This window comes from Miscanthus floridulus, chromosome 19 (genome assembly GCF_019320115.1).
Source record: "Miscanthus floridulus cultivar M001 chromosome 19, ASM1932011v1, whole genome shotgun sequence".
Classification (NCBI taxonomy): Eukaryota; Viridiplantae; Streptophyta; class Magnoliopsida; order Poales; family Poaceae; genus Miscanthus; species Miscanthus floridulus.
The window spans coordinates 92,296,676-92,318,483 of NC_089598.1; the positions used below are offsets into that span (position 1 = coordinate 92,296,676).

The 21,808-nt window shown below is 44.9% G+C and overlaps 1 protein-coding gene across 1 annotated transcript; it reads right to left on the bottom strand.

The window, feature by feature from the left end:
• Positions 1 to 14,365: 14,365 nt before the first annotated feature.
• On the bottom strand, positions 14,366 to 21,582 carry LOC136527505 (ubiquitin carboxyl-terminal hydrolase 19-like). The gene is given in 13 exon segments (XM_066520261.1): positions 14,366 to 15,802; positions 15,804 to 16,133; positions 16,135 to 16,321; positions 16,950 to 17,011; positions 17,099 to 17,308; positions 17,402 to 17,486; positions 18,389 to 18,546; positions 18,703 to 18,826; positions 18,918 to 19,086; positions 19,164 to 19,249; positions 19,343 to 19,437; positions 19,525 to 19,696; positions 20,885 to 21,582. Coding segments are annotated over 13 exon segments (2,982 nt in total). The 5' UTR covers positions 21,202 to 21,582; the 3' UTR covers positions 14,366 to 14,815.
• Between the last annotated feature and the right edge of the window lie 226 nt (positions 21,583 to 21,808).

The window sequence follows — 21,808 nt, forward strand, 5'->3', positions numbered from 1 at the left end:
AGCAGCAGCCATAGACAGTGGAGTAGACTTAGGAGGGAGAGCATGTCGAGGAGACAGAGTAGGCACCTCAGCCATAGCTTCGCCGCTCTGGTCGTACCCATGCTCTAGTCACACCGAGATCAGAGACACAGCAGAGGGGTTCTCGTCCACCGCCTAGACCATAGGGTCAGCCTCCAGTGCCTCATCTAGATTTGAGGGTTGTCATGACCAAGCAGGTGTAGCAGCTCAGATTTGTGGACTTTGAGCAGTGGTTCCCGCCGAGGAGGGATGACTGAGCTTCAGAGGGCTTCTACACACCACTGTAGGAAGATTTTTATAATGCATATCTTAATAGTGGGGCAATATTCAGATCTCAGAGGGTGTGCAACATTGAGTCCATTATAGCAGCAGCTGGAGAGCATATTCGCCCTTACTTAGCTTACCTATCAGGGCTAATAGATTTACTTGGATGGATAGGCTTATATGTTCAATCTTGGGTCCGTCAGTTCTATGCTACACTCTGGATTGACCCACAGCACAGATTCATTCACTTTGCTTTCAGAGACAGAGATTATAGGCTGATGAGCTCTAGGGTCAGAGAGATACTCAGGCTTCAGGAGCAGACCATCTGGCTTTATGAGGTTTGCTATAGACAGACAGCGCCTCCCAGACACCCTCACGATGGTCTTGTGCCTCTTACAGATCTAGTCTGCCATTGCTTCATAGAGCCTTTTAGTGAGGGGTCGAGCAGGACACTCAGTGATCTCACTCCTACTGCTAGAGTGCTTGATGCTATTATGAGGAGGACACTACTTCTAAGGATGGGGTATCATGAGGGCTTGACTCGCATACAGCTATGGCTATTGAACTCTCTGATACAGCAGACTGTGTTTGACATTTGGGATCTCCTTCTATCAGAGATAGAGGATACTATTGTAGAGGGGTTCAGTGGTCATAGGCAACTGCCATATGCTTACTGGATTACATTCTTGATCCACCGGGTAGTTACTATGAGGCCACCTGAGATGCTGACAGAGTATAGTGGTGCTACTACAGAGTTCCCTGCATACAACATGACTCAGATGATTCGCCATAGTGCAGTGAGGACTCCTAGCCAGCCGCACTGTTGTCCAGAGGTGCCAGAGACTGTAGTCTAATAGGATGAGACTATCAGGGGCATAGCAGCTACTGAGGAGGAGCAGTTAGATGCTCAGCAGGAGGGGATGGTCGAGAGCGACCCCAGTGACAGCTCAGATGAGGACTACAGCGATATCCCTCAGATGCCTCCACGACGACATGACCATGAGGCTAGTAGCTCCAGTTTAGCTCCACCTGCACCACAGACAAACCCCGCTCTACTTGCCATACTTGAGCGGATGAGGCAGGATCAGGCTCGCCAGACTTAGGAGACCGCCACTACTTTCGCATAGTTCTAGACTAGGCAGGATGAGTTCCAGCGACAGCAGCAGGCGATCCAGCAGCAGTAGCAGGCTATACAGCAGCAGCAGGCCATGCATCAGCAACAACTTCTCATGCAGCAGCAGTTACTTGGGTTTATGAAGGATGTTGTGATAGCTATTGGGGCTCCACCGCCATAGCCTTCGCCCTAGCTTGGTCAGCCTGCCACCACTTCTATGACTCTAGCTTTACAACCTAGTGGGCTTTAGAGTTAGGGACCACCAGCACCATAGTTTCCTTCACCTACAGAGCAGGTGTCCCAGTGCTTTGCTTTGCCAGTGCTAGCCCCGCAGTTCACTCCTCTTCATATGGGCTTTACTCCACCTCAGAGTTCGTTAGTGCTCACTCCAGTTTCCAGGAGCCTTGGTGCTTCATTCAGTGAGTTGATAGGGCAGCCTACTCTGCCAGAGCTACATGTCCTAGGTCCTTCCATAGTTACACCTATTACCGGGACTATAGAGATGCTCCCTTCGTCAGTTGCATCATCAGAGCAGACAACGCCAGTTATAGATCCGATCCAGACCACTTTAGCATCGCTTCCAGCTCCAGAGGGTCAGACTACTTAGAGCTCTGGATCAGATGATGATGGCACATAGTTCTAGCTCGCTCCTCATACCTCAGCACCCGACTCGTCCGCTGTAGCCCCGCCGATCGACCCTTAGGTTTTGGTGTTTGACGCCAAAGGGGGAGAGGGATCAAGTATGTTAGACTTAGGGGGAGCTTAGTATTCTATTTGGTTTTTATGTGTGATACACTATTATGCATTTGTGTGTTTACTTTTATGCATCAAACTATATTTATGTGATAGTGATATCTACGTGATCGTGATATTTGACATGTGTGCTCTCTACTTTGAATCTTGTATATGTCATATCACTTGTGTTATGCTCATTTGCTTTGCTTCCGCATTTAACTCCGATGCAAATGAGCTTTATTACTTGTACTCATGCTTATTTCATACCTTTGGAGTATATTATGTTGGCTTGGGTCATATAAGCTTGCCTAACTCTTTTGTTCTTATTGACAAAAGCTTATATGATCCAAGCATGTTAAAAATCTCAACTCTTTCACATACTCGAGGTGGTATTATTATCAATCACCAAAAAGGGGGAGATTGAAAGCATGTAGGCCCCTAGTTAGGTTTCAGTGATTAATGACAATACGTGATTATTGTGACTAACATATGTTTTGCAGAGGCAATTAAGTTAGGTCACGGTAATGGAGATCGATTGGGCTATCATGGTGGTCATGCCCCTACGATGAAAATCATTTTGGTTTTCAAAGGATGGACGACAAGGTTAAGGATAGACTAGTTCTAAGTATCGATTAGAGTTGAAGAGATACTTAGAGCAGTTTAGGACTTTGTTTTTTCTTTGGCCATACTATTAAGGGGGTATGGATAGGTAACTTGACCTAGGTGAGTCTAGTGAGTTAGGTGTGGTGCACACTTGCTAAATCTAGCACTAGGTAGCTCCTAAAAAGCCCTTAGATCCATTAGAGTAAATTTCATTCTCATATGATCGAGAGTTGGAAGTGAATGGAGGGTCAAATACTGACTAGACGCTAGCTCCGGGGTGACCGGACGCTAGCGCAGAGTCCGGTCAGTTCATTTGATCAAGGTGAAATCATCTGGTGCGACTGGACACTGAGAGGTGAAGTGACCGGACGCTTCCCTGTGTCCGGTCGACTCCAGTAAGGTTCCAGAGAGGGAAAATCATGACCGGACACGTCTGGTCACAACTTAAACACTGGAATTCGGGGAGAACTGACCGGAGCATCCGGTCAACATGACCGGAGTGTCCGATCACCCCGTAGAAGCACATAACGGTTTGTTTTTCAGCCATGGTTATAAATACTTCCTCCATTCGTGTGTGGCGGTACTTTTGCTCATTCCAACAGCTGAGAAACACCTTTGATAGTGCCAAGAAGAGCAAGGTCCTGAGGTGATTGAGATTTCAGAATCCCAAAGAGAGCCCTCATTAGTGAGATCAAGAGTAGCAAAGCGTGCATCCACCCTTCTCATTAGGCTTGTCGTGGTCAAGTGAGAGTTCGTGCTTGTTACTCTTGGTGATCGCCATCACCTAGATGGCTTGGTGGTGATTGGGAGCTTGGTGATCATCCGGCGGAGCTTGTGGATGACCCAACTCAAGTTGTGAGCGGTTGTGGGTGATTCACCGCGATAAAGTGTCAAAGAATCAACCCATAGAGAGCACTTGATCCTTGCGTGGATCAAGAGGGAGCTACACCCTTGCGTGGGTGCTCCAACGAGGACTAGTGGGGAGTGGCGACTCTTCGATACCTCGACAAAACATCACCGCGTTCCTCCTTCTCTCTTTACTTTGTGCATTTACTTTGAGCAATTCAATTCTTGTCATTTATATTCATAGAATTGCCATGCTAGAGTTGGATTGGAACATAGGTTGCTAAACTTTTGTGCGGTAGATCAATAGAAACACTTTCTAGGCACAAGGGGTTAATTTGGCTAACCGTAGGATTTAATTATTGCAAAGAAATTTCGAATTAGCCCAATTCACCCCCCCCCCCTCTTGGGCATCTTGATCCTTTCAATATGGAAGACACATTTTTGGTGCGAGGAGAGGCATAACACAAATCTAAGTATCCTCTCTCCTAGAGACCTATTTATAGAAAGAGTTATCTTTTGGGTCTTGTTGTTGGCGAAGACCAAAAATAGGTATTGAACCCTTTGCTTGTAGCGCTACCCAAATGACGAATGGGTCTTGTATTTTGGGTCGCGGTTGTTGGAGATAGTCTAAGGCTATCTCGAACAGGAGACTCAAACCTAAAATGGGTCTCCAACACAATACCTATAGCCTTCAACAGAGTATCTATATGGAAGACCCATTTTGGGTGTCAGGAGAAGTATATCCTAAATTGGAGTATCCTCTCTCCTAGAGACCCATTTGTAAAAAGGGTTCTTTTTTGAGTTTTATTGTTGGAGAAGGCCAAAATAGGTATTGAATCCTTTGCCTGTAGTGCTAGCAAAAATATAGAATGGGTCTTGTATTTTGGGTAACTGTTCTTGGATAGTCTGATAAGACCAAACTGTTGTCCACACCCACTTCTGTCTGCCTCTCCCTCCTTGCTTTCGAAGACTTCTGTGTGCCTCCCGCTTCATGTTTTCAAATCCACGATTCAATGTGCCTCCAACACAACCCTCCCTCCGCTCCTCCTCAACCTCGACCTCACCCGCCCCTTGACTCCCGAGGCCTGCTCTCCGTTGTGAAGCCACGAACACAGCGGCACCTCACTATCTCCTCCGCGCCTGCACTCTTGCCCTCCCATTCGCCCTCGTCGTTGCCACGAATGCTCCAGCACTACCTCCTCCTCGCCTGCTCCATCGCCCTCCTGTCTCGCCCTGCCACGCTGTGGATGCGAGGAGCGACGAAGCGCCATCGCTCGCCTCTCCTCCTCCTCCTCCTCCTCGCCTGCTCTCTTGCCCTCCCGTTCGTCGCTACCGCCACAAACGTGAGGACGCGCTGGCATAGCAATTTCAAATAAACCCCGTCCCTACTCCTCCCACACCGCTGCGTCGTGCCACCCCCAATCATGCCTGGTCCGTAGCCGGTCCAACCCCTCCCACACAGTGCCGCCGACCGATGCAGTTCGCGCTGCCCTGACCTGCTCCCAATGCCGCCGCCTGCCACTACCCTGGCCCTCTCCCTCCGATGCTGCCATCCCACCCTAGCCCACCCTGCTGATTCCATCGGTTCATCCCTGCCCCGCCATGCCGCCACCACATGCGGTCGCTCTGTGAAGACTAAGAGAGGAGCGAGTAGATGACTACACCACTAGATCTTCCCCTCCCCGCTCCAAATCTAGCCTCCACCTCTGCATCCAGCCTGTTGTCGCCTAGAAGATGATTGCTACAATGAGTTTGGCTTTTGGGGTGCTGCCACAGTGGTGGATTCGCGACCATCAAGAGAAGGCCATGACACCACTAATTGTATGGTCGCCAATGACGCCAAGGATACGCGGTGGAGTCACAGCAGGCCACCGTGGCCCCACCTGCTTCCCCACCTCCACCTACTATAGGCGTCGAGATCACAGGTGATGCCGTGGGAGCAGAGCGTGCCCTTACAGCGTGGCTCGAGGTGTGGATCGAGTTCCCCGTGCTTGCTCTAGATGGAGGTAATTATATCTTCTTGATTCTGACACCAATATGATTCTTGATACTGCTGCACAAAAAAGGCATTGCTTACGCAATGGTGCCTACGCGCATGCACCTGTGTTGTTGCTTCTTGTGGAGTGGTTTCCTTGGGTAGGTGTAAAGTGTAACACCCTCGGTGTTACACTATAAATCGTTTACTAAAACACCGCATGAGCATCATATTTATGTGTTAATGCATGTAATATAGTGTGTAAATCAATTTACGTAACTTAAAATGACCAATGGAAATGCATAACGAAAGGTCGTTCATGACGTATAAAATTATTAAGTACGGATGTTCGTGAATTTTTATTGAACAAAAACACTATAGAACATATATACGGAACTTTAATAAAGTTAGAAGTACAAACCTTATAGGTGATGATGAAATACCTAAGGTCGATTAATGAATTCACTAGCTGTCTGGTCTAATAGGTTGGAAATTGAATTTGACGTGAATCCGATCAAGACAGTCGATTTCGTAAGTCTGAAAAGTGGTTTGACAAAGCGAGGTTTGGTAATTTTTGAAGAAGAATTGGGTTAAGGGGTGGTGTGGTTTTAGGGCTTGTTTTAGTAGCCTATCATGCCCTCTTGAGTATAGAAAAGGTGGTTTGGTGTTTGAATCAATGAATTGAATTTTTGGGACGCTTTAAAAAACGTGCATGGCATGTTTCTGGCCGGTCTCAGTGACTAGACGCGGTCACCGTGCCTCAGCACTCGATGTCGCAGCGCCAGCATGCCCAACGCGCGCACACACGCACACCGCCACGTAGGCTCCGCATCGCCGCTGCCGCGCCCAGGCATGTGTTGCACGAGCAGAGCACACACACTCCCGCACCGCACACCGCCACGCCCGACGGGCCTGATGCCCTGGTTGGTCCACTACCACCTGGCCGCCTGCCTCGCTGGGTCACTGTCGTCGTCCCGTCACCGTGCTGCGCAGCGCTGTCACCGTCATGCCACAACACGCTGCCATCGCGTCCGCCTATGCCTCTACGTCATTGCCGTCTCAACTTCATGCACGTAGCCTTGCCGAGGCCACTCGCTTATCGTTCTCCATTAACGGTGCCTCGACCGTGCTTCTGCACTGCCACCACCCGCACATGGGTATGCCCCCTCCTGGCTATGTTGGCTCGTAGTGCTTACGCATGTGTAGCCGCCACGTCCCGCCAAAGCTTGGACAAGCAACCGGACCCATCCCCTTTTTCCCACCCTCCTCTGCTGCCCGGGCCAGCCCAGCCGCGCCATCAATCCTGCATGGATAGGTCATGTCCATTCAATTCAGTGCGCCCCCAACTCAGTCTTTGAGCCTGCTAGCCAACCGACCCCGCACCGTGTCCAATCGCGCATTGGCAAGCTCCAATTTAGAGCCGGACGTCCGCCGTCACGCCATTAAAGGCTATGCCACCGTTGCCATGGGCACTACCCACCCTATCATCTCGAGCCAAATTAGCTGCACCCCCAGCCCCGCATCGCAGTCCTCCTCGACATGCACACCTTAGCCGCGCCCTCACTGCTTCCCTCGTGGCGCTGACGCGGCCGTGCCTACACGGCTCACCGTAGCCTTGTCGCGCGCACATGGCTAGCTTGACTAGGGCAGTCTTCGGATGCACCACCACTTTGGGTAGGATCACGGTGAGACCCTAATGCTTATCCACTGACCGTATTTCTTCTCTGGTGGCGGAGCTCGACTGAACGGGGTTGCCACCATCACAGGTTGTCCGCCACCGTGGAGGGAGCTCTTGACCGTGTCTCCGTTCATCGCTTCACCGCCCACCGCTTCGCGTTTGCATCTAGGTGAGCATCGGCTCGCTATCAGGGGCAGGAAGGGGCTAGGGTGGCCGGTGTGACCGCCCAGTGCCATCGTCGCCGTGCCGTTGCGCACGTGGGTGCCCAAGGACCTGGCCGTGGTAAAGAAGGTTTGTTCCGAGTGCTAGTTTGTTTTAACGCTGACTGTAAGAATAGTGTTGCGAACCCTGGGGGAAATCAAAGGTAGCTCGAGGTCATTTTCGCAAAAATACTATCACGCGTGGGCCTCCCCGTCGCAGGCCGTTGCCACGCGGTTGGCCCATGCTCCGCGTGGGCGGCGTCAGCGGGTCGCGCGTGCGCGCGCGCTGCGCATGCGTGGGCCGAACCGTGTTGGGCCACGTCGGGCTGTTTCACCCTTTTATTTTCTAATGAATTAGTTAATCCTTTTCTAAATTAAATTGTGAACTGGTCTTTGATAATTAGTATAAAATTATGTAAGTGTCCTAAAATGGTGAAGTAAATTTTGCTAGATTCCTAAATTCATGATCTATCTTTTAGTGTATTTAGTTCATATAATTCTATGATATCCTTAGGGTTACTTTATTTGTTTTAAAATGCTTGTTGTTATTATGATGAATTAGAAAATGAATTTTCGTGATGAAATGGTAGAAGTGCTAGCTCTGAAAATTTTACAGTATACTCAGGACATTATTAGGTAGTCACTGTAATTTTTGTAGCCTTGGAATATGTTGAGAAATATGGTAGTTAAGTATTCCTTGTTGTAGTTTATATATTAAATCGATAATAAGAGTAGAGATGTCGTTAGTTGCTAAGTTAATACATGAAATGTTTCATACCTGTTTAGTGGTCATAATAGGTAACTTAGCGTCTTAGTCGATAGAGCTAGCTTAGTAGCTTGATAGATATATTCTTATTTTAAGAGTTGTTGTTGCCTTATTATTAAGTGTTGCATCATCATTTTATGCATGTAGATAACGAGTTGGTAGAGTTCATGCCTGCGGGCGAGCAAAAGTATGAGGAGATCATCGAGGAGTACGAGGAGGAGATTCTCGTACATGAGGGAGCCCCGGAGCCATCAGCTGCTGACTTTGTTGACACCCCGCCTACCCAAGGCAAGCCCCGGTGCATAGCCCTTATTTTGAATGATCACTGAATATATATATGATGTGCATTTATGTTACAGGCATTTTATGGAAACTACATGCATAGATATACCTACCTATGAGTCCTACTAGCATAGGCCGAGTAGTTGCTATGCTCAGGATTTCAGTAGCGTGAGTAACCTGTCGTTACTCACAATAGGTGATTATTATTATCACTCATGATAAAAATGATGAAAGGAAAAATAGAGACCAGGTAGGGATATGGTTTGGGTATTGGTGGGTGTAAGAGGTTGTGTCCTGCGAACAACGGGGCATAGCTTGTTACACTGTTTTTCTGTCTGTGTCGGTTAAGGACCGGCTGTTGCATTGGGTTCTAGGCAAGTCACAGACTTATTATCCCGAACACATACTTGTGTATGGGCGCAGGGAAGGCTTGTTGCTCTCTTGTCGTGGGTTCTGGCTCTTTTTGGACCGACTGATTGGAGACGAGAATGGTGGAGGTCTAAGCACCACCCTGAGTCTAGGACTCAGGAGCGGGGGCTTGGAGTCAAAGTTTGGACGAGGACCTGGACCCTATGACAGGAGAGTGGTGGGTTGGTCCTGCTTGTGCCTGGGGTACAAGCGGTGCGTGTGTCTCAGGGTACCTAGCTGGGCACATTAATTCGTGAATCGCCGGACGATCTGATACGACTTGTCTACAGTCTAGCACCGTAGTAAGAACTGAAAGAGGAAAGATGGTGAAATGAAACTGCTTGCTTGAAAGTAGAACAGGTGCTTACATAGAATGGTTAGACAATGGACTAATCATGACTGCTAATAATAAACATACATAAGGATTCACTATTAGTGTTGCTTTCCGCAAAAAGAAAAACCAGCAAACCATAAAGCTTATCATATCCCTTGGAGTCGGAAAATTATTCCCACTAGTCGAATAAGTCTTGCGAGTATATTGTGTACTCAGAATTTATTTACTCCTGTTGTAGGTGCAGCTTGAGGAGTAGCCGTTGTGTGAAAGGTGACGGATCCTTATATATTATCGATAGATGTTTCTTGTCATTCCGCTGTTAAATTTCCGCACTCTGAATTGGTCCTGTAACAATGTATTTCTAAGAACTCTGGATGTATGAAATGAACTAAGTAATGTAAACTCGTTCTCATTATTGGATCCTGAGGAAAAAATGTGGATTATTCGGGCTCTCCCTTGAGGTGTGCTCGACGGAATCCGTCCGATGTAGCTCGCTCTCGGGGTGTTTAGTGTCTAGTGGAAGACAAGTGTCTCCGTAAGTACGTTATTTCAGACGGTTCTACCACATAAAGATTGCTGGTATGAGCTAGAGTTGTTAATTATTAGTACCAGTAGAATTTAGTGGAATTGAGAGCATAGGGAACTCTTCGGGGCTCAGATAGTTCATAGTACTCGATGTTGAAGATTACTGGTTATTGATGTGGAAGCATCCATCATGGGATAATGGCATGTGAGTGTATGTGTAACAACTTGATGACCTTTGAGAGCATTGGACATTTGTGCTGGGAGAGCAACGTCAGGTCCAGCCATCCAGGTGCGAGTAAGATGCAATAGCCTGTGAGCGCTTGAACCTGTGTTATTTATAGTTTGGCTCAATTTGTTTATTGAAAATTGCAGCATGCTGTGCTTAGTTGTGTAATCATACATCTTCATTAATTTGGAAAGGGACTGCGGAATCTTCAGATAAGTTGAGAGAAAGGACTGCAGAATTGGATATACTATTGGGGCCGAATTTCTCAAATAATAGTTGGAGATTAAGGTGACAAGATTGCTGCAGGGCTGAGGGAATATTTTTAATATAAATTTAGAGTTCTCTTTAAGTTTTGTTTTCATTAATTTTAGAAATTTCCTGAATAGACGAAACTCCTATTTCTCTTAGTTGTAAAGTTGATCTTCATAGTTCAGACCAATGTTTGGAAGATGTAAAAACAATTTTTTTTGTGGTTGCCTGCCTTGCAAGAACTGATGGAGAAGTTAAAGATGCCATTCCCTGAAGTTAAAGATGCCATTCCCTGCTGAGTTGATGAAGATCAGTGGCGGAGCTACGGGGTATGCCAGGTATGCACCGGCATACCCTACGATTATGACAAGTAAGAACGTATATATACATATTTATATATATATAAAAGAAAAAACACTCATCTGCTGTGTACTGCGTACATGAGAGCTGAGGCCGAGTGTGCCAGCGTTGAGCACGAGCGAGAGGCAGGCCACGAGCGAGCATCAGGCCCACGTGGGCATGCGGCCCATGTGGCCAGCGACGGAGACGCTAATAGCCCAATATGGATCGAGGCAGCGCCGCCGTATACTTCGAGTCTTCGACGCTAAACGGTTCATCTAATCATCTTCATCACGATTCACGCGTCCTGCGTGGCTGCGCACCTGGATCACTCACGCCGTCGGCTGTTGCCCATGGCCCGTCATTGTCCAGTCGTCTTCGTGACCTCGTCCCGTTCGCCGTTCGGCACTTCGGCCTTCGCCCTTCGCCCTGCCCTACGACCGCACCAGCATTTGTGATCAGAATTGTTCAGTCGTTCAGGTGAGATTCAATCCTTGTTTTCGGCTTTTTAAAAAAGTTCCTATGTACTTTAATTGCTAATTGCTTAGCGCTAAAATCATAAAATCATCCATCACGCAGCAATGTCGAGGATTTGTCCCAATATTAGAGTTGATAAAGATTGATCTTTTGTTCAGTACTCGTATCATGTGAGTGATCCATAATTGCATGTGAGTGTTCAATCGTGCAAGCGCAATTTATTTAATTATTTGACACTGTGTTCTTTGTAATATGTATGCAGTTATGGAGAGAAACGGGGACATTGCATCTTTTTTCAGAAGCATGAAGCAAAGAAGAAGGCAGCGGCAGCGGCAGCTGCTGTTATTTCTAATCGGTCAAACTTGAATTGCAACTACATAATTATATTGATGACATGAGACAGGATGATAGCTTCAAAGGTCTAGATAATATTATTGATCTCTCAGTTAAGCTTGTTGAAACAAAGAGGCACAAAGTGTATGATATGGTTTATGAGGTCCTCAAATTGGTATTGCCTCTACCTGTGGCAACAACAAGTGTTGAAAGGGTATTTTCTGTAATGGTTATTGAGAAAACTAAGTTAAGAAATAAGATGGGAGATAGTCTTTTTTATGATTGTTGTCTAGTCATCTTGATTGAGCGCAATGGCGGGTCCAGAAAAAATATAGAGAGGGGGCTGGACTGAAGAGAGAAAGACTAACTTATAACTCAATTATGTCCCATACATAACTAACATATTGCAGTTTTAAGCATTTTATAACACGATAACTTTGATAAACAATTGAAAGTGCATCATATTTCACAAGAAGTAAAAAAAATACAATTGAAAATGACAAACGGGGAAAGAAGAAAGGCCCACAGCCCACTTGGCCTATTGATGTTACTACCTTACTGGGCAGCCCTTCCTTTCCTTCCTCCATTGTCAGTCCACTGTCCAAAAATTCTTTAGGGGGGTTGAGAGGGGGCTTCACAGGCGCGGCCACGGTAGGGGGGGCTTGAGCCCCCCCAGCCCCAGTGGCAGATCCGCCACTGATTGAGCAGGGCATTTTATTTGAAGTTGATGAAGATGATATAATCAAGACATTTATGTCCCTTCAAAAGCGTCGAATAAAATAGTCACAAGAATAGCATTGTAAGTCTTCGGTTCTCTTTTATGCCTTATTTCAATTATCGATATGGCTTTTGAACTATTTATACTATACTTAGGGGATGATTTGAACTTAATTCATGAATTGAAGCCTTATTATGTTATTTAGTCCATATATACCAAATCATGTTGTCAATTTTATAATTATTATCGAATTACTAAAATAGATTTACCGAATTGTATATAAAAAATTTTAAATGGCATACCCTTAGACAAAATCCTAGATTCGTCACTGATGAAGATTGTTATTGCTAACTTAAATGATTCCTCTGTTTTACTGGATATCCACTACCATGCACTGCAGGAGCTCTTAGTTCTCGTTGAGCGCATCTCTCAACAATGCTAATGGTAAATATGTGCTTGTTTGCTAAATGCTAATATAGTTGAATGCTCTAAACCACATCCTCACAAATCGAACCCATGTATGAGCATGTAGTTACAGATACAGATGCCTTTTTTATAACTTTTTTCCATAAGGGAGAGTATGTGCAGGTAAGTTATTTTAATTTCGGCAGCTTCAGTTCTTGCTTTATTAACAGTATGCTAATTTTGGCAGGCGGAGGTCATAACGTTGTCGTCTGGTATAATAGAACACGCAACAATTTTATCAGGTGAATATGGCTATCTATTTACCTTGCTTTTAAACAAAATATCACTCAATGGACAGCAATTTGATCTGGTGAAGGTAGCGCTAGGACACAGATTGCTAACACTGATGACCTGACCAATCCGAGATAATTGTTTGCTTATGTTCTTTTATTAAGAAACTTTTTCATTGATAATATTCAGAAGATGCTTGTGATATTCATCTTAGTACTTGAGCTGTATCTAGTCGAGTACATGGTGGGAGGAATATGTTCTTTTAATTTGCTACCTTAGAAGAAAATGCTTGACAAGAAGCATGTTCTAGGTTGGGACCATGAGCTTTGAACTAGAAAATAATCTTGTACTTTTTTCAAGCCCTTTCCTGTTCTTAGTGTCTCATGAAGTGTTTCTTCATTGTAGGATGGTTCGATTTCAGGTGTCATTGGTCTTAGAAAGTCTGAGTGATGCGCTGTAGTTTGCTGGCTGCAGTGTGCAAATAAAAAGCTGATGGAAATAAGAAGACAGACTGAACGAGCATGTTCCAAATATGCCCCGTTCGCTTGTCTTAAATTTGGCTTGTTCGGCTTGTTTTTTCAGCCGGAACAGTGTTTTTCTCTCACAACAATTCAGCCGGAACAGTGTTTTTCAGCCAGTTTCAGCCAAAGTTCAGACCAGCGAACGGGTATATAAATTGCTACAAATCAAGAAAAAGTTTTGCATTATTTTTAGTATATTGATCTTGGCCTAGGTAAAAGATCCCAGCTTAAGTTAATTGACCATGGTCCATGTATATTTATGGAAGTGCATCTTAGATTGCCTCATATTGTATTAGTTTGAAGGTGGATCTAAAAAGTTTGTAGTTCACAGAGGTCATATCTCCACTGCAATCTAAATGATTTAGGTGTTGATGGTAGACTTCTAATCATTGGCTTCTAAGGAGGTGCTTAGTAATAAAGTGAATTACAAGATGTAATTGCAAGACCTTTGACCGTACAAAGTGTTTCAGTTAAACATGCATGTACTCAGTCAAAACCATGGTGCATACAAGATGTTTCTTTCATATTGTTACTGGAAAATACATAGAGTCATGTGATTTTGAAACCCATAGCAACGCACATGCATCAAAATAAGCCAATGTATGCACCCAGGCCAATGTGATATACATGATAGATTAGAGGTAGCACCAATTCAAGAAAAGCTTGTCTAACACCGGTTGAGGTGGTTTGAACATGTCCAACGGAGACCTCCAGAGGCACCGGTGCGTAGTGGAATCCTAAGCCACGATAGTAACGTGAAGAAAGACAGAGGAAGACCAAAATTGACTTGGGTAGAGACAATAAAAGAAGATTTGAAAGGATAAAATATACCTAAAGACTTAGCCTCAGATAGGAGTGCTTGAAAAACAGTTATTCACATGCCTGAACCTTGATTGCTGTTGGGTTTCAACTCGAGGCTACCCCAACTGTGTCTGGGACTTAAAGCCTTTGTTGTTGTTGTCGCTGCGGCGTTGGAAATTTCATGTATTTTGAAGTGACAAGAGTAACAACGTTAAGAGTTTCATCCATCATCGCACAGTAAACATCAGCAAAATATAAAGGTGAAAGCCATGAGAATTTCCTCTTATATCACTCTGCAATTAATTCAGCTTTCAGGACACCAGAGGAGTCAGCAGTTCCAGTTCATTGAAGCTATGGATCAAGGGGACAGTAGTAAGCCTACGCTCAGCTATGTACTAACACTAATGCCAACAAAATAGCATGGCATTAGGGGAGCATCTGGGTTTCTGCAAATTGTGTGGAAACCCAGAGACACCCCTCTACCCCTCTGACATGTGGGAGCCACGTGGCGAAAGAGGGGAAAAAATCTATCAAGCAAACAATGCTTGCTCCAGTTGCAGTTTCGAGCAATCAATCAGCTAGCATTTACTTCCTAGCTCACAGCCCTTCATCAGTTTATATACCAGCTATGACATGAGCACACAGACTCTCACTTGTGTGCTCCAATGGCCTCTATTCTCACCAGCTATAGCAACACAGTCATGCTTTTATTGGGCATCAATACCGTCCTGCTCAAAATTTTTTGAGGTTATTCGTCCGCGCAGTCCATCATGTTCAGATCCATCATGATTCATGCTGGGGGTTCCATTACTGTCATTTTCTTGCCCACAGCTGTTATTTTTTGTGGTCAAAATTGCAAGGCCATTTTCATCAAGGTGGTCGGACGCTGCTCTTATTTGGAATGAAGATCCATTTGTCGTACAATCCGAAACCCTTTCTTCTGCATGGTCTGGCATTACTGCAGCACCATTAGATTTTGTATCCATTGAAATGTCAGAGCTTGTGCCTAGGACCGTGGATTCCCTGCGATGTCTTGTAAGGAAACCAGGAGACAAGCCACCTATAGAAGATGAGTAGTTACTTGACTTACTTTTTCCATTCCCAAAGGATGATGATGCACCATTACTAAATGGCAAGCCATCATCTGCTTTGACTGAAATTCCTCTTGGACTAGGCCTTCCAAGGAAGCCCCGAGGTAAAAATGACATGTCCCCTTGGCAAGCTTTAGGTTTCCCATTGCTTGTCCTACTGCAATTGTTGTTGCTGTCTGATAGTACTTTGTAAGGTCTTGGCTCAAAGCCATGAGAAACAAAAGGCACATCTCTCTCGTCTGCATGCAAGGAATCATTGCTAGATTGTATATCACCATTGACTGCATAGTAATTGCCATTACTGGATGTCACTAGTGTATCTCCATTGCACTTTTCACTTCTAGAGTTGGCAAGAACTCCTTGCTCTAGACTGCTTAGATGTCCATTGCAATAGCCATTTAACTTTCGAGGAGAACCAGCACTATCCTCTTCTGCAAAGGAAGACCTTTTTCTTGAGGGCTTATCAAAAAAACCAGAGGAAAATGATGGTTTGGGTTCTCCTGACATCCCATTTGCAGTTAGAATTGCTGTGCTATTATTCGGCCTTCCAACTGAATCATCTAAGACAGGTCTTTGTCCGTCCCATCTCTCAACTTCTGCTGCCAGCTTCAGTATCAACATCCATATAGTCAACTGAATCAATACATGAGGCAGGCACCTCGCATTGCTCTGCAAAGGAATGTTCTGAAGATGCTTTGCTTGTGGAGTTGCCAAACTGCACAGAGCTCATCGTAATAGGACCACCTTCTAAAGGAGGGCCAACTTGCACCTCGCATTGCTCTGCAAAGGAATCTGGAGCTCTAGCATCTTCGAGAACATGTGATACTAGTGAACCTGGTATATGTAGATTTTCATTGCTAATGAATTTGTCATCTTCAATGCTTGTACGTAGATCCAAGTCTGACTCCTGGTCCTTAATATCCATTTCATGCAAGGGATTCATTATTGGATTCACAATCCTGTTGTAACTGATCTTCTGTAGTCTTCAAAGATGATTCACAGTTTAATGTTGCATCTGCTAGTATCATGTGGCTTTGTCCATTTGAAGGGAACAATTTGCACTGTTGTTGCTGTTTCACAGACTCATCAACTGTAACAAGTGGCCTGGGACGAGCTTTTCTCCTGCAGAGTCAAATGGAAATTTTAATTTGTCAGCTCTTCGTCCAAACGGCACGCTTTACAGCAATCTGACAAGTACTAGTTAAATATATAAGAAAAATGGATTCAATAGAGAAAACATGTAAATTTTAGAATGAGAACAATAGTGTCCCAAAAGGGTTAAGATTAGACAATTATGATACACATTTAGTTGTTTGGCTGAAATCAAAAGAACAAACAATAAACATAGGGAAAGCAGGTTGAGCTATGTGCTTGTCACATTGTGCATTATCACAGTTGATAGTTCATACAGCAGGGTTTAGGTTGGTTCGATATATTTCCCATTGGCCGCATATGTTCTTTCACCTCCCAAAACAAGCAATATGGATATTTTTTTCCAGTCAGTATAGTACAATTGTATTTGGTTGACGATGACAAAACCAAGCACACAATCCTGGGAGTAGCAGTACAAATGCAAAAGAAAAGCAAGAATGTCCATATGATCAGATCAAGCAGAAATTGACAAATAGATTTGGATTCTCGTGAGGTACAAATGTGAGGTTTTAATATAAACGAGCACTGCACCCAAACCCACATGAAAAATGAGACAGACGATGATAGGCAGCATCAAAATCATTGGAACAGCAAATACCTGCTATATAAAAGCATATACGCGCCTTGAGCAAGTACTTCCTCTTCATCAACAACCATAACCTACATATACAAAGAAGCAAGCTGGTAAAATGGTGCTTATAACAGATTATTTGTGTCGTAACAATACAAATGTTAAACTATATATACCTTGCAGTCATCAAGTTTATACCACCTTCCTTGATAACCTTTGATATAGCATATATAGTGTCCAAAAAATGACGCATTCAGCATATCCAGATGAACGACCACAGCATAGAGATCATACAGGTCACTTCCATCGGTGCAACTCATGTATGGTGTCAGATCTAACTCCATAGGGAACGTAACTCTCTTATTCAGTTTCCCAAATCTACCACTCTGTTACAGGCACATACAAGTTTGTTATTTGAAGTTGTTATAATGCAATCATATAACTTCATTGATACAGTTCTAACAAACTGATGTCGTAACCTGGAATCTTTTGAGAGTGATAGTAAGTATATTTGGAGCTTGATGAACTGAAAGATGCTTCCGTGCTTTCACATAGTCGTTGCATCTGCATAAAAGAATGTTCAATACTTTGATCTAAACGAAGTCTACAAACTGAAACCACATGCTACCTCTGACCCCAAATATAGGTCCATTTGGACTTGAACAGAAGGATTTAGGTGAGGGTACAATGAATATTAGCCATCAATCGATTCTACATTTAAGCAGCCTGTTCGCTTGTTGGTTTCAGCCAGCCCAAACCAGCCAGCCAACAGTGTTTTTCTCTCACAATAAACCAGCACCAGCCAGCCCAAACCAGCCCAGAAACCAACCAGCGAACAGGCCGCTTCATCAACCAGCCCAGATAGGTGGCAATTTATTTCATTGATTAGGGTGCATTTAAGTAGGGGCAGGCATGGGAAAATAAGGCAAAAGATTGCATTGGAGTTGTAATTGAACTTATATTTGGATTGGGGGAAGTACATGCAACTGGCCAAAATACAAGTGGTCTGGATGTGAATTTATAATTACGCTCCTCAAATCTTGGCATACGAGATGACATATTTCCCTGCTCCTCTAGTAAAAAATACAGGACTTTAGGTAATTCCAGAAATACGTGATAATTAATTATTTCAGCATTAAATAATCAGCACTAACAATTTATTACAAAATTAATAATATGAATAGCTACCAGCTCACCTAGGCTTTAGAACACACTAGTGTTAGTTATTTACGTCCATGTATTTACAAGACATTCAAATGTGCATACATGATATAAATTTGTGCTTTGTACTGATCATTAGGGGGGGGGGGGGGGGGGGGGGGGGGGGGGGGGGGGGGGGGCGGGGGGGTTGAAGGTAATCTCAGCATGCACTCAAACTAAATTGGTCGATAAATGTGGCTACAAAATATGTAGGAAGTGCATGTGTCTAGATACATGAACTAAGCACTTGCACAAAGTCGCCTTACCCATCACATTTGTACTTATTATCCCCATCAAGCCACTCGATAGCAGTGAACTGATCCAAGCATTTTTCCAATGATTCAGCATCACCTTGAATTTCAACAGTCAAATCCATCATATTATCATAGCGTTTTGAGACCATTCCACATGCAGTGCATTGAACCTGCACACATCTTTCTAATTATTAGGCACTATACGCTGTTGATGAATTGTAACAGAATGCAGCTCAATTAGAAGTTCAGAGCTGATTAAAGCACAGGCAAAAGAAAACCAAATACATATTTAAAATGGTTGAAGTGGAAATGGAAACGTAAGAAACCTGTGACTGCAGCCGCCCACCAAATATGTGCTGAATAATGGTTGTCTCTTGGGTGCTAAGATCTACAGCCTTCTCACCTCCATATTCATCAAGGCAAGCAGATTGCATCTTATCAATTGCAAACCTGCAAAAATATAAATAACAGCACAATGAATGGAAGACGATCCAACAGGGAGCCATCCATGTAAACTAAGCAAAGAATACTAGAAATTCACCTCATGAATTCATGAGCATCCTCTTGCCTACCAAAGCCAAGATTGCCACCAATATTTGGCAGATGAGAAAGAATGTTTGTAGGAGCAAATGGGTGCAAACTTCCACTAGCTCTGTGAATATGACATTGTAGCTCACATAAAAAACACCAATCTTCATGTCTCATAGAACCTGAAGCGTAGAAATGAACAATTTTAAGCAAATAACGAGATGTCATCAATGCATGCATATTATAGACAATCACATACATTCCCTGCTATGGTCCATTCCTAACAGATAGGCCACAAGTGGTCTCGTGTATGAGAGACATTGTAAAACCACGTTAGCAAAGCAACTGCACAGAAAAAAGAGGATTTATCATGTGCATTTAAGAGCCATGTGTAAATAAAGCAAACAAATGATAATATAAAGTATTATTATGCTGTACCTGTTGCCACAGTTCATAAGCCCACAAGGTACAACATCAAGGTCCTTCCAGTTGTACAATTTTAAGAATTCATCATAAGGAAAGAGAACCTGACCCTGTGTATAGGGGACACAAACAAAAATGGTTGCAGCCACTTGAAAAGTTAAAACACATACAGATTTATATAGGTTAAAAGAGTATACCTTGCTTATCTTTTTACAGGCAGGCACCAATGAGATGCGGCCGAAACCTGATGATTTCTTACTGTTGGCCTCAACTCCACAGGATAACTTGTCAGCAGGATCCAATGATTTCATTTGTTTGCACTTGAATTTGTGCTCCATTTGCCAATGCTTTGTCTGGCAATCTTGGGAACTGAAGAAGAGAGTAAATGATGAGATTAATGCCTGAGAGCAACATAACAGCATTGTGACAAAAAAAACAAAAAAAAAACAAACATTGACAGGGTTCTGTGACAACATTACATCGGAGTCCACAGATTCATGCCACAACTATTGCAGCAAGAATATTTGTTCCTCTACAATCCATTTGCCAGCTTACGAGTCCATTCAATCAATTTCGAGAATAAACAACACACAGCAATAACCTGCATATCTATCATCTGTTTTACAAGTTCCATGTGGCCAACAGACAAATATTGCCAAACAGGACAAAATAACCCACACTACACCCAAATGAAATCCATATGGTTTCAATCAAACCAACCATATTACCTTTTAGAAAATGGATTTGATATTGTTTGATGTGTAGGAGTACACATTATCATAAAATCAACATTTGTATAGGAACTGAAAAGATAGCTTTTGCCTCCACCTTGATAGATTGAAACAGTCAGAAAACATCAAGGACAGGGAACTGCCATGCGGTCATTAGTTAACACTGTTTTCAACTCTTTGTTTCCTTAGTTTCAACAAATAAGCCCCAGAGAGAAAAAAATCAGTAGGCTATGATGCATTGAAGTTAGCAAGGGGGGTTACTAATTTCAAGCGCATACAAACCAACGACTTCCACACTAGAACAGGCACTCGTTTGTGAATGGATTATCACACTCTCCAAGACAAATAGGATTGCCATAGTTGTTTGTGTGCTGCCAAACACGGACACACATCCAAACACAAAGAGAGGCTAAATCTCCTATCCAGCACAAGAAAACCTCATTCAAGACAGGAAGCAAGCACCAGAAATTTTACCATGCGCCCAGAACAGCAAATTGCAGAAAACCCAGAAGAACCACGCATTTGGCAGGATCAGAAACTCCCAGCAACTGCGTGAATTCAAACTCATGGACAATCGCAATGACCCACCCGAAACACCAAGAAACTAAGCCACGATTGTAAAAATTAGATTTCTTAAGCAGGAGCAGCAGGGCGAAGGTCAAGAACCGTGCAAGATCCCGGCGGCACGATTGTCCGCCCCAGCCACCAAATCACACAGCAGAAGCGACAAATTCCGCTGGGAACTCGGCAAGATCACATGCAGCGCATTGTACCAGTACAATCCACAAGGCGGATACTAGGTAGGAGGAGACAGAGACGCACGCACCAGTACCGCACGCGCTTGCACCGGGAGCACTTCTTGGAGGCGACGCCACCACACGCGGCGCAGGGCCCCGTGAGGTCCGCTGCGGCGGTCCCCTGCTCCTGCGGGTTCCCCATCGGGTAGTGAGACGAGCTGTGGTGGTGATCGTCGTAGGAGGCGGCGAACCCCGCGGCGTCGACGACGAAGTAGCGCGAGGCGGCGCGGCGCACGGCGATGACGGCCGCGGAGAAGAGCACGAGGCCGACGACGGCCGCCTGAATCACCGCCGAGAGGTCCAGTCCCAGGCCCGCGCCTCCGCCTCCGGCGCCGCCCCCCAGCATCTAATATAGCCGGCCCCTAGGGTTAGGGTTCCGCGCCCGGCGTCCGGCACCGACCATCCGAGCCCAACCAGACTGCGTGCGAGCCGCTTCCCGGACACAGGTGAGGGTGACACAGGCCGGCCCCCAGCGCGGACCGGGTCCGAATCCCAACTGGTCCCGCCGCACCGCCCGCGCGCACCGCACTCCCAGCCGGAGCCGGAAGGGACACTGCCGCTGGTGCGCTTTTCTTCTCCTGTTGGGCTCGCCGCGACGCGTGGGGACGGGCAGGTGGGGCCGGGATGGCAGTGAAGAAGGGGGAAGATCGAATCAACGCCGCGGTCGCGGAAACGGCGGGGGAAGCGAGGCGTGTGTTTGTTTTCCTCGGCTTACGCGTCCATGAATGAAACAAGGAAAAGCCTACTAGAATGTTGCGGATCTATCGGGTGTTTTCGGTTTTGGCTTTCTCAGAAAGGCATACCGGAGACGATCGAGTCTTCCAGGCACATCTATCTGGTGACAGAATATTTCCTTTCCCTTTGTCACGGGGAATATTTCCTATAATATACGTTACCTCTGGCCACAAAAGAATACCATTCTCGGATTTCTAGAGTCAAACAACATGAATTTT